Source organism: Acinonyx jubatus, chromosome B3 (assembly GCF_027475565.1).
Source record: "Acinonyx jubatus isolate Ajub_Pintada_27869175 chromosome B3, VMU_Ajub_asm_v1.0, whole genome shotgun sequence".
NCBI classification, from domain to species: domain Eukaryota; kingdom Metazoa; phylum Chordata; class Mammalia; order Carnivora; family Felidae; genus Acinonyx; species Acinonyx jubatus.
In genome coordinates, this window is record NC_069386.1 from 83,478,241 (window position 1) to 83,491,352 (window position 13,112).

A 13,112-nucleotide genomic window follows, 5' to 3' on the forward strand; every position below is an offset into this window, starting at 1 on the left:
TATTGGGGAAACTGGACAGCCACATGCAAAAGAATGAAACTGGACCCCTATGTTATAAAATATGCAAAAATTAACAGTAAATTGAAGACGTGAACTAAGATCTGAAACCACAAAACTTCTAGAAAAGCATATAAGTGGTAAGCTTCTTGAGGTTGGTCTTTTTAAATTTTTTAATGTTTATTTATTTTAAGAAAGAGAGAGACAGAGTACAAGCGGGGGATGGGCTGAGAGAGGGAAGGAGACACAGAATCTGAAGCAGGGTCCAGGCTCTGAGCTGTCAGCCCAGAGCCTGATGCAGGGCTCAAACTCATGAACCACAAGATCATGACCTGAGCCTAAGTCAGACAGCTGACTGAGCCACCCAGGCGCCTCTCCTTGACATTGGTCTTGATGACTGGATTTGACAACAAAAGGCAATAAAAGCAAAAATAACCAAATTACATCAAACTAAAAGGCTTCTGCATAACAGGGGAAAGCAACAACAAAATGAAAAGGCACCCCTCAGAATTTGGAGCAAAGATCTGCAAATCATGTAACTGATAAGAGGTTAATATCCAAAATATATAAAGAACTCATACAACTCAATAGCACAACAATAAACAATCCAATTAAAAAATGGACAGAATATCTGAATAGACATTTTCCCAAAGACATACAGAGGGCCAACAGGTAAATGAAAAGGTACACAACATCACTAATCATCAAAGAAATCTAAATGAAAAACAATGAGATATCACCTCACACATGTTAGAATGTCTATTATCAAAAAGAAACAGATATTGGCAAGGACGTGGAAAAAAGGGAACCCTTGTATGCTGTTGGTGGGAACGTAAATTGGTATAGCCACTGTGGAAAACAGTTGGGTGGTTCTTCAAAAAATTAAAAATAGGGGCGGCTGGGTGGCTCAGTCAGTTAAGCGTATGACTTCAGCTCAGGTCATGATCTTGTGGTTCATGAGCTCAAGCCCTGCATGGAGCTCTGTGCTGACAATTCAGAGCCTAGAGCCTGCTTCCGGATTCTGTGTCTCCCTCTCTCTCTGTCCCTCCCCTGCTCACATTCTCTTTCAAAAACAAATAAACATTAAAAAATTTGTTTTAATTAAAAACAGAACTACCATATGATCTAGCAATTCCACTTCTAGGTATATATCTGAAGGAAATGAAACCAGTATCTCAAAGAGATATCTGCACCCCTTGTTCATTACATCATTTATAATAGCTAAGACATGGAAATGACTTAAGTTGTTCCAAAGGACAAATGGATAAAGAAAATGTAATGTTTGCGCATGTATACACATAGGTATACACGCTATACAGGCTACACATATGTACACAATGGAATATTATTCAGACACAGAAAAAGAAAATCTTGCCTTTTGCTACAACACAAGATAGACCTTGAAGGCATTAAGAGAAATAAGTCAGGGAAAGACAGATACTATATGTTTTCAGTTATATGTGAAAACTAAAAACAAAAAAACTCACAAAAACAGAAAAGAATGGGGGTTGCCAGAGGCAAGAGGTGGGGAAAATGGGTGAAAGTGGTCAAAAGGTATAAATTTCCAGTTGTAAGATAAGTAAGTTCTAGGGATATAATAAACAGCATAGTGACAAAGAAAAAAAAATGTACATCTTCCAAACATTTTCATTATGAGACCAATCTCCAAAGCAAAGAGTATTACCAGACATAAAATGATCATTTCATGGGGTGCCTAGGTGGCCTAGTCAGTTAAACATCGGACTCTTGATTTCAGCTCAGGTCATGATCTCATGGTTTGTGAGTTCAAGTACTGCATGGGGCTTTGCACTGACAGTACGGAGCCTGCTTGGGATTCTCTCTCTCCTTCTCTCTCTGCCCCTCCCATGCACACACACACTCTCTCTCTCAAAAATAAATAAACTTAAAAAAAAAATCATTTCATAATGGTGAAAATCAATTTATCAAGAGGAAAGAATAATCCTAAGTGCTTGGTACCTAATAACAGAACTTCAAAATACATGACACAAGATCTGATAGAAGTGCATAAAGAAATAGACAAACCCACAATTACAATCAGAAACTTCAGTCTCAATATTGATAAAAACAAGCAGACAGCAATTCAGCAAGGATATAGAAGTCTTTAACAACACTATCAAGCAACTTGTCCTAATTGACATTTTTAGAACAACAATTTTAGAACAACAATTTTAGAACATTCAATCCAACAGAATACGTTTTGTTTTCAAGTGCAAATGGAACATGTATCAAGTTAAAACATATTTGGGACTATCAAGTCAATTTTAAAGAAATCAAGTCCTAAAACACGTTACCTGACTATAATGGAATTAAAGTAGAATTCAATAACAGAACAATATCTGAGTAATCCACAAATATTTGAAGCTAAAGAACACAATTGTAAATGACCAATGGATCAAAGAAGAAATCAAAAGGGAAGGTAGAATGTATTTTGGACCTAACTGAAAATGTAAATACAAAATGCCATAATTTGTGACATGTTACTTAGGAAAAATTTGTATCATAAAATGCCTACAGTGGAATAAAAGGGTCTCAAATCAGTAATCTCAATTTACATTTTAAGAAACTAGAATAAGAGCAAATGAAACTAAAATTAAGCCAAAAAAAAAAGAAAGAATCAAAATCAAAGCAGAGATCAATGAAATAAAAATAGAAAAACAGAAAATCAGTAAAGGCCACAAGCTGGTTCTTTTAGATTTATAAAAGTGAGAAGCCTCTAGTCAAACTGATCAGAAAAAGAGAAATTATCAATATCAAGATTAAGAGAGGTGAAATTAGGGGTGCCTGGGTGGCTCAGTCTGTTGGGCATCCAACTTCAGCTCAGGTCATGATCTAGCAGTTCACGAGTTAGAGCCCCACATCAGGCTTCGTGCCGACAGTTCACAGCCTGGAGCCTGCTTCGGATTCTGTGTCTCCTGGAGCCTGCTTCGGATTCTGTGTCTCCCTCTCTTTCTGCCCCTCCCCTGTTCGTGCAATGTCTGTCTGTCTGTCTCTCTCAGAAATAAACATTAAAAATTTTTTAGGGGCACTTGGGTGGCTCAGTCAGTTAAGCGTCCAACTTCAACTCAGGTCGTGATCTCGCGGTCCGTGAGTTCGAGCCCCGCATCGGGCTCTGGGCTGATGGCTCGGAGCCTGGAGCCTGCTTCAGATTCTGTGTCTCCCTCTCTCTCTGCCCCTCCCCTGTTCATGCTCTGTCTCTCTCTGTCTCAAAAATAAATAAACGTTAAAAAAATTTTTTTTTAATTTTTTTTAAAAAAAGAGAAGTGACATCACCACAGATTCTACAGATATCAAAAGAATTATAAAGGAGTATTATGAACCACTTTATGCCTATAAATTTGACAACTCAGATGAAATGAAATTTCCTTAAAAAAAAAAAAACAAACTACCAATGCCCACTCACTCAAGAAGAAATAGATAACCTGAATAGCTATCTTTCTATTAAAGTAGTTAAAAACATTCCCTCAAAGAAAACTGCAGATCCAGATGGCTCCGCTGGTGAATTCCACCAAAACCTTAAGTTCAAAATAAAGCCAATTACGGGGCGCCTGGGTGGCTCAGTCGGTTAAGAATCTGACTTCAGCTCAGGTCATGATCTCATGGTCTGTGAGTCTGAGCCCTGTGTAGGGCTCTGTGCTGACAGCTCAGAGCCTGGAGCCTGCTTCATATTCTGTGTGTGTCTCTCTCTGCCCTTTTCCTGCTCATGCTCCGTCTCTCTCTCTCTCAAAAAATAAACTAAAAAAAGTTTTTTAATAAACCAATTCTACATAAATATTTCTCAGTAAGGCTAGCACTACCTGGTATCAGAACCACAAACATTATAAAAGAAGTACAGGCCAATATCTCTCATGAATATAAATACAAAAATTACAAACAAAATTTTAGCATATCAAATCAAACAATATATAAAAGACAATACATCATGACCAAGTGAAATTTAATCCCAGGACTGCAGAGTTGATTTAACATTTGAAATCAGTAATTTTAATTCATCATATTAACAAATAAAAAAAAAACCCTGTTCATCTCAAAAGAAGTAGAAAAGGCATTTAACAAATCCAACATCCATTCCTGATCCAAACTCTCAGTAAAAAATGAAACTCTCTCAACACGATAAATTAAAGGCATCACATTGTATAGTAAAAAAAAAAAAAATTGTTTGCTTTACCCTCCCTTAAGATCAAGAACAATACAAGGATGCCCACTCTCACCACTTCTACTCTACACTGTACTAGAGGTTCTAGTGAGTTCAGCAAACCAAGAAAAAATAAATGCAACCACATTTGGAAAGGAAGAAGTAAAACTGTCTTTATTCACAGATGAGACTATGTAAAAAATCCAGAGGAATCTATAAAAAATTAATATAGAATAACTAAATGAGTTAGCAAGATTTCAGCACACAAGCTTAACACACAAAAAAATCAGGGGTGCCCGCATGGCTCAGTCGGAAGAGCATGAGATTCCTAATCTTGCAGTCCTGAGTTCAAGCCTCACACCAGATGCAAAGATTACCAAAAAAACCTAAAAAAAAAAAAAAAAATGTATTTCTGGGGCGCCTGGGTGGCTCAGTCAGTTGAACATCTGACTTTGGCTCAGGTCATGATGTGACAGTTTGTGAGTTCAAGCCACAAGTCAGGCTCTGTGCTGACAACTCAGAGCCTGGAGCCTGCTTCAGATTCTGTTTCCCTCAGTCTCTGCCCCTCCCCCACCCACACTCTCTCTCTCAAAAATAAATAAACTTTAAAAAAAATTGTATTTCCTTACACTAGCAATGAACAACCAGAAATGGATATAAATATATCACTTACAACAACATCCAAAGTGGAAAATATTTAGGGATAAGTAACAAAAGATGTGTAAGACCTATATATTAAAAACTGCAAAACACTGTCAAGAGAAATTAAAGTTGTATATAAATGGAGAAATATACCTTGTTCATAAGTTAGAGAACTCAATATTATTGTCACTTTCTCCCCAAATTGACCTACAGATTCACCACACTGTGAATCAATATCCCAGCAGGAATTTTTATTTATTTATTTTTTTAAAGAAACTGACAAGATAATCTTAAAACTCATATGGAAATGTTAAGGACCTGGTATGGCCCCCACACCCCATAACCCCCCCCACAAAAATCTCTTAAAAGGAAGAACAAAGTTGCAGGGACAACACCACTTATTAAGTTACCATAAAAAACAAACAAACAAAAACCGTGTCTGTGTGCGTGTGTAGGGAGAGGGAGGGGTCCTGGCTCTAACACAAATAAATAGATCACTGGAACAAAATAGAAAGTCCAGAAATAGACCCTCGTATATATAGACGAACGACTTTGGGAAAAAGCGCAAGGGCAATTCAGTGAACAAAAGGCTGTCTTTTTCAAAATATAGTTCCGGAGCAATTGGACATCCATTCACCAAAAAAAAAAAAAAAAAAGCCAATCCTATCTCAAACCATATTTACAAAGTTAACTCAAGATGGATCATGGATCTAAAAAAAAAAAGATCACAGATCTAAATATAGATCCCAAAGTTATAACTTTTTTTTATTGTTTATTTATCTTTGAGAGACAGAACACGAGCAGGGGAGGGGTAAACAGAGAGGGAGACACAGAATCTGAAACAGGCTCCACTCTGAGCTGTCAATGGAGAGCCCAGCACACGCTAGGACTCACAGACCAAGAGATCAAGACCTGAGCTGAAGTTGGATGCTTAACTGACTGAGCCACCCAGGCACCCCTGAAATTATCAAATTTCTTGAAGAAAGGATAGGAGAAATTCTTTGTGACTTTGGCTTAGGCAAAGATTTTGGATAAAACATAAACTATAAAAACCAAAAGCATAAACCATAAAAGACAAAATTGATACATAGACCTAATCGAAGATGTTGAGAAAAACAATCCAAAGACTGTTAAAAAAAAAAAAAAAAAAAAAAAAAAAAGCTCTGTAGGCGCACTGGAGTGGCTCAGTCGGTTAAGCATCTATCTGACTTTGGCTCAGGTCATGATCTTCACGGTTTGTGAGTTTGAGCCCTGCATCAGGCTCTGTGCTGACAGCTGGGAGCCTGGAGCCTACTTGGAATTCTGTGTCTCCCTCTCTCTCTGCCCCTTCTCTGCTTGTGCTCTCTCTCTCTCAAAAATAAACATTTTTCAAAAATAAAAGAAAAAAAAGCTCTGCAAATCACACATATGATAAAGTACTTGTATCCAAAAAATATAAAGAATTTTCAAAACTGAATGAAAGCAAACGATTCGACTTAAAATTAAATGAAAAATTTGAACAGACACTTCAAATAAGTTATACAATAGCAAATAAACACATTTTAAAAAGCTCAGTATTATTAGATATCAAAGAAACACTTAATTATAACCACTATATACTTATTATAGTGGTTGAAATTAAGAAGACTGTCCATACCAAGTAAAGTAGTGGAGGAAATCATCCTCATACCCTGCTAGTAAGAATGTAAAATCGCGGGGGTGCCTGGGTGGCTCAGTCGGTTAAGTGTCCCACTTCAGCTCAGGTCACGATCTCGCGGTCCGCGAGTTCAAGCCCCGTGTCGGGCTCTGGGCTGATGGCTCAGAGCCTGGAGCCTGCTTCAGATTCTGTGTCTCCCTCTCTCTCTGCCCCTCCCCCATTCATGCTGTGTCTCTCTCTGTCTCAAAAGTAAATAAACGTTAAAAAAAAATTTTTTTTTAAATAAAAAAAAATTAAAAAAAAAGAATGTAAAATCGTAAAAAACAGTATGGCAATAAACACACAACTGTTATATGCTCCATGCTCCAGCCATTCCATTTCTAGGTATTTATCCAAGAGAGAAGAAAGCAGGTGTCTATAAACAAGTACATTTCACAGCAGTTTTATGTGTAACAGCCCCAAACTGCAAACTCACATATCAACAAGTAAATGGATAATCAAATTGTGGCATGTCTATACAATGGAATACTAGTCAACAACAAAAGCAATATATTCCTGACACACCACAAACAAGAGAGATGGATTTCAAATAAGGCTGAATAAAAGAAACCCAACAAAAAAGTAAATACTGTATAATTCCATACACACACACACACACACACACACACACAGTTTCACCCAGGGAAAGGAGGCAAGGGGTTGCGTGCAGGGGCGGGAGAAAGGGATTACAAAAGGGCGAAAGGAAATTTTGGGAGGCTATAGATATATTTGCTACCTGGAATATCTGAGTATGTTCCTAATCTTAATTGTCATAATGGCTTCACAAGGTATATATATCAAAATTATTCATTTCAAATAAAATGCTTTGAATATGTGCAATTATACACCAGTTATACTTCAATAAAACTGTTAGACAGAATGATCTAACAATAGTCAATATATTTATCAGCTGAATAAGCACTCTTTTTATTTTTAAATCATTAAGACTGAACTGTTACCTTGCCACAGAAGAAAGTAACATTTAGTCAATATCCAATATATGCAGGTCTTATGTTAGCTACTTTATATGTGCTAACTTAGTATCATTATCTTAAGGCTTTTATTTGAAAAAAAGGGGTGGGGGGAGAGGATAAAACTTTAGAAACTAGACAAGGCTCAATTTCTATTTTTTAAAAACTCTAACTTCCAGTTCCTACAAATAAAATATATAGCAATATCAATAAGCACAGCAAATTTAAATATAAATCCTTCAGAGTCAAGTTCTACAAATTCAGCTGAATTGTCTTATGTGTCCCAAGCGAACACATGCCAGAGCAAAGTTTTAGATTGTATCTTTAAATTATGTTCTCATATATTTGGATGCACTGAATTCTCTACAAATAACCTGAACGAACAGCAGTTCATTTTAAGGGTTAAAAATATAGTTCAGATGGGACCAAACAAAAATAAAAATCCTGTGTCATTGGCAATGCCCACTTTGCAAACTTGCCCTTACTTTAGAAATGATTTGAAATGACCCTTTCATCTACAATATAAGGTACCTGACTGGTGGCCCTCTAAGATGTCTTACAGCTTTAGTCACTCTACTTTCTCCCATTCATTTTCTAAGGAATTACATTAACCATATTTCAAGCAAAATAAAACTGTAACCATTTAAAGATACAAAATATTTTATTCAATTAATTAATATAGTAGAACCAAGGGGTGCCTGGGTGGCTCAGTAGGTTAAGCGTCCAACTTCAGCTCAGGTCATGATCTCATGGTTTGTGAGTTCAAGCCCTGTGCTGGGTGCTCTCTGCTGTCAGCACAGAGCCACTTGGGATCCTCTGTCTCCCTCTCTCTGCCCCTCTCCCATGAGTGAGCATGCATGCACACGTGCATTCTCTCTCAAAGATAAAACATTAAAAAAAAGAACAAAGTACAACATTTGTGGTTCTTGTTTTGTTTTTTTATATTTCAAGTATTTATTTAAATTCTAGTTAGCTAAGATAGAGTATAATATTAGTTTCAGGAGAATTTAGTGATTCATCACTTACATACAATACTCAGTGCTCATCACGAGTGCTCTCCTTAATACACATCACCCATTTAGTCCATCCCCCACCCCTGCCCACCTCCCCTAAAGCAATCCTGTTTGTTTTCCATAATTAAGAGTGTCTTTTATGGTTTGCCTCCCTCTTTTTCTTTCTTTCCCCTATGTTCATCGGTTTTGTTTCTTAAATTCCACAGATGAGTGAAATCATATGCTATTTGTCTCTCTCCAAATGACTTATTTTGCTTGGCATAACACGCGCTCTAGCTCCAACCACGTCGATGCAAATAGCAAGACTTCATTCTTTTTTATGGCTGAGTAATATTCCATTGTGTATATATACCACATCTTCTTTATCCATGCATCAGTCAATCGACATTTGGGCTCTTTCCATAACAAGTACAACATTTGGAGGTCTATCTTGCACTCCATATCCTGACAAGGTTTCTAAACTTCAGCACTATAGACATTTAGAGCTAGAACATTGTTGTGATGGATTATCTTGTGCAATGTAAGATATATAGCAGCATTTCTGCTACCCACTAAAGGCCAGTATCCTCTCCCCCTATTTGTGACAACCAAAAGTGTCTCCAGACATTATCGCCAGAGGAAAAAAATTGTCCCTGGTTCAGAACTACTGTTCTGAAACTACTGAAGTGTAAAAAGAGACAAACCAAAAAATAGGCTCTTAACTACACAGAACAAACATGTTTACTGGGCATGTGAGTGGGGGGGGGATGGGTAAAATAGGTGAAGGGGATTAAGAGTACACTTATCTTGATGAACACTGAGTGATATATGGACCTGCTGAATCACTACTTTGTACACCTGAAACAAGTATAACACTATGTTAACTACACTAGAATTAAAGATTCATAGGGGCACCTGAGTGGCTCAATGGGTTAAGCGCCCGACTCTTGGTTTCAAATCAGGCCATGATCTCACAGCTTCCTGGGTTCAAGCCTGTGCTGACAGTGCAGAGCCTACTTGGAATTCTCTCTCCCAATCTCTCCGTCCCTGCCCACCAGCACTGTCTCTGTCTTTCTCAAAATAAATGTACTTTTAAAAAAAATAATAAAATAAAAATTTTTAAATAAATAAATAAAAATAAGACTATGGAAGCACAGTAATCTCTCTTATGGAACTCCTCCACTGACAGGGCAGGGAGTCTGAAAGCACAATATTCTCTATTTGAAGGTTCTTAAGGATATTTTAAGTGTTTATATACAGCATATGCTTCATTTTTTAAAAGCCCATAAATAAAAAGCAAAAGTGTTTTTTTAATTAGTTTTGTCTTCAAACCAAGGAAGCCAGACCCTACAAAATACCTGACACGTGTGGCCTCTTAATTTAGACCAAGTCACCCAGATGGAAAAACCTTTTAGCCCAAGATGTATGAACTGTGCCCTCACCTCTATAACTAAGGAATACAGCAGTTAATTTAGGAAATGTCAATACTCTACTGGAACTTAACTTTATAGCTCCGCCTTTACTCAAGCTACAGTCTGTCCCAAGTAGGTGCCAAATTCCATTAAGTCTCCAATTTCAAACTGCAATTATCTGTGATATATCTCCTACACTCACACATTGACTTTCCCTGTTGCACTCTTAGCCAAATCTTTTCTTCAATGGCTTAACTCAGAAGTAGAATGAAAATAAAAAGATCACTATCTCAACTATATTAAGATTTATATTTTCTTGAAAACTGGATCTCTTTTTATATTGACAAACTGGATTTAATTGCTTTCTTATTCCACAGGAATAAATACAACTTACCTGTGATAAAGATTTGCTGCCATAAATGTAGGAAGAGTAAAAAAAACAAAGACATGAAATCTGGGCTCCAGTTCTGGCTCTGCTTCCTAGTAGCTGTATGACCACTTAACATTTCCAGACCTCAGCTTTCTAATTTGTAAAATAAGGAGTATAATAATATCTACCTCTACAGTTACTGTGAGAATTATAATTTATGTGAAATCATTTTGTAAAACATACAAATGTTGGGTATTACTAGTGGTACCCTGATGGTATGAGTAAACAACAGAGTAGAGAAACATGCAGCAAAAACACAGGACTTACATCACTAATTAAACGTCACTTTTCAGAAAAACACTCATTAGGAAAAGAGCTTGAAATAATACTCTGAACTAGGATTCAGGCATCTGGGTTCTAAACTCAGTTCTGCCAATAACTCTATCAATGCAAAGTAACTTGCCTTTTCACCTCAAATTCCATCTAAAAAGATCCAAGTACAGGACCACATGTTCCATAAATGCCAGTACAGCCCTCATCAACCTATGAAATGAGCAAGTATCCAAAAGATTCGTTTAACACTATTACCACAATTCAGAGCACTGTTTGGTCTGCCAGCCAAACGGATGCAGAGAGCAACAGAGAATAAAAAAAAAACTTAACTAAGTAAAAACAGAATCGTAAACAATTCTCAAGAAGCAAAGGAAGCTATAAACGACTTTGCTTTCTGTAATTAATAATGACCTTCCCTCTAAATGACAGTAATGATGAACAAGGTACACTAACAGAAGGGCGGGGCTGTTGCCCTAAGATTTTTGAAAACCAGCCACTTCCCAAAGAGGTGTAACTGCTTCCTCGCCCTCGTTAGCCAAGAAACTTGAAAGATTAAGGTTTATATTGTTTGAGAGGGTTTTTTTTTTTCACTTGGATTGGGAGGGCGGTAGTCACCTGACACATATTCTATAAACACCATTATCGACAACACCAAGCCTCCGGAAAGTCTAAAAAAAGATCTAAGTTTTTAGAGTAACACTAGTTTATAAAAATGAGTTCGGGCTATTAACTCAAAATTAGATAGCCCTGTGTTAGCGGTGATTAGTATTTGCCAAGTGCCAAGTTTTCCCTTCCCCAAATTATCCGCCCCCCCCCCCCCCACCGCGTCTCCGCGGAGGCGACGCCTCGCCCTCTACTCCCGCACAGCGCTAGGGCGGGAGGGAGAGTCCCCAGGGGCTCCCAGAAGAGTGAAGGCCTTTAGGCGCCGCCACCCCTCGCTCCTCACCGATGACGATGCGCAGGTGCTTGAGACGGGTCAGCGCGTCCTTCTTGGTGTCCAGCACCTTCTGGGTAGACTTCTTCACGTCCCCGTGCGGCTTCTTGGAGAACATCCTGCCGCTGCCGCCGCCACAGCCGACTCGGGGACTCCGGCCCGGCCCCGGCGGCGGAAAGTGGAGAGAGTGGGCGGGGAGGATACTAGCCTAAGCAGCTCATTCACTCCCCAGGCTTGCGGGCCCCGGCGCAGCCGACTCCTCTCACATCCAGGCCAGGGCCGCCACCTCCTCCCGCCTCGCGCCGCGGCTGCAAAGCACCTTCGGTTCCGGCTCCAATATGGCGGATACCCTCTCCCAGTCCTGCACGGAGCGAGGGAGACCCGGGCAGGTCGGCCGCCGTCGCCTCCACTGCCTCCTGAGGCCGCCTCTCGCCGCCACAGGCCGGGACCCGGGACCGGGAGCCGCGGAGGTGGGGCTCTCGGCAGCGGCAGCACAACTCCTCTCTCCCTGAGGCCCCCTTAAGGTTAAAGCTTCTTTAGCAGCTTAGACCCTGCACAGGCCGAAACGGAGATGAGCGCGGTGATGTGGTTTCACGACTCTGCCGTCGGTGGCGAATGGTCCCCGTGGCAACCGCCTTCTGACGTCAAGGCTTCTTGACGTCATGCCAGAGTGAGATCATCCGTGGCCTTTATCACCTTTGCTTTCCTGTGTAAGGCGCCAAAGGTAGAGCCCGAGAAAGTCAGGGAAAGGAATTACTGCGTGCGCCGTTGTACGCAAAGCTCCCTGAGTGGTGTCGTGTAGTGTTTGTTTAAAAATAAGGTCCTTCATCTCCACTGTTAACCATGTCATAGTAACTTAAAAAGTAGCTCCAAAACATCAAAACTGTCGTGCAATATATTTTAGATGCCAATTCTGAAGGCCTTGGATGTAACACCCCTTCATTTCCTAAGTTGAATTTTGTTTAAAGTTATTGTTTTGTTTTACGAAGTGATTATTAAAGATTGTAGTTTAAGAGATTTGTAGGATAGCTGCGCGCACACACACAAAAATAATAAAATCGTCTTGCACAAATAAATGAATCCCCAAAGCATGCAGTCACAGAGTGCATAATTACAAGAGAAAAGAAATCTGGGGAACTTTAAGGGTGAATTTTCTTAATATGTAAAAAGCTCACAAATCCAGGAGGAAATTGCTAAGGCTAAGGTAGAAAAACTCATAGAAAACATGGGGGAAAATTCACAGAAGTGTATACTCATAACTAAAACGTGAAAATGTTCACACACTAGTAATTTTTTAAAATCAAATTAGGGGCACCTAGGTGGCTCAGTGGGTTAAATACTCGACCTCAGCTCAGGTCATTATCTCCCTGTTCCAGAGTTCAAGCTCCCCATCAGGCTCTATGCTGACAGCTCAGAGCCTGGAGCCTGCTTCAGATTCTGTGTGTTCTCTCTCTCTCTGCCCCTCCCCCACTGTGATCTGTCTCTCTCTCTCTCTCTCTCTCTCTCTCTCTCTCAAAAATAAATAAACATGAAAAAAAATAAAAGATTAAATAAAAATAAATTAAAGATTAAATAAAAAAATAAAAGATTAAAATAGACGGAGATGCTCCTATTACTTTCTGGGAAGAAGCAT

At 39.0% G+C, this 13,112-nt stretch overlaps 1 protein-coding gene across 7 annotated transcripts in view; it reads right to left on the reverse strand.

Annotated features, from left to right (window-relative positions):
- RALGAPA1 (Ral GTPase activating protein catalytic subunit alpha 1) overlaps positions 1–12,105 on the reverse strand; it is a 264,118-nt gene extending 252,013 nt beyond the window's left edge. For 2 of the 7 annotated variants that reach the window (XM_027065594.2, XM_027065598.2), the window contains exon 1: positions 11,492–12,103. In XM_027065594.2, the coding sequence (XP_026921395.2) occupies positions 11,492–11,597 (106 nt within the window). In that variant the 5' untranslated portion in view covers positions 11,598–12,103. Of the gene's footprint in view, positions 1–11,491 lie in introns of all 7 variants that reach the window. The other 5 variants (XR_008299366.1, XM_053224366.1, XM_053224367.1 and 2 more) reach the window with 5 other exon arrangements.
- Between the last annotated feature and the right edge of the window lie 1,007 nt (positions 12,106–13,112).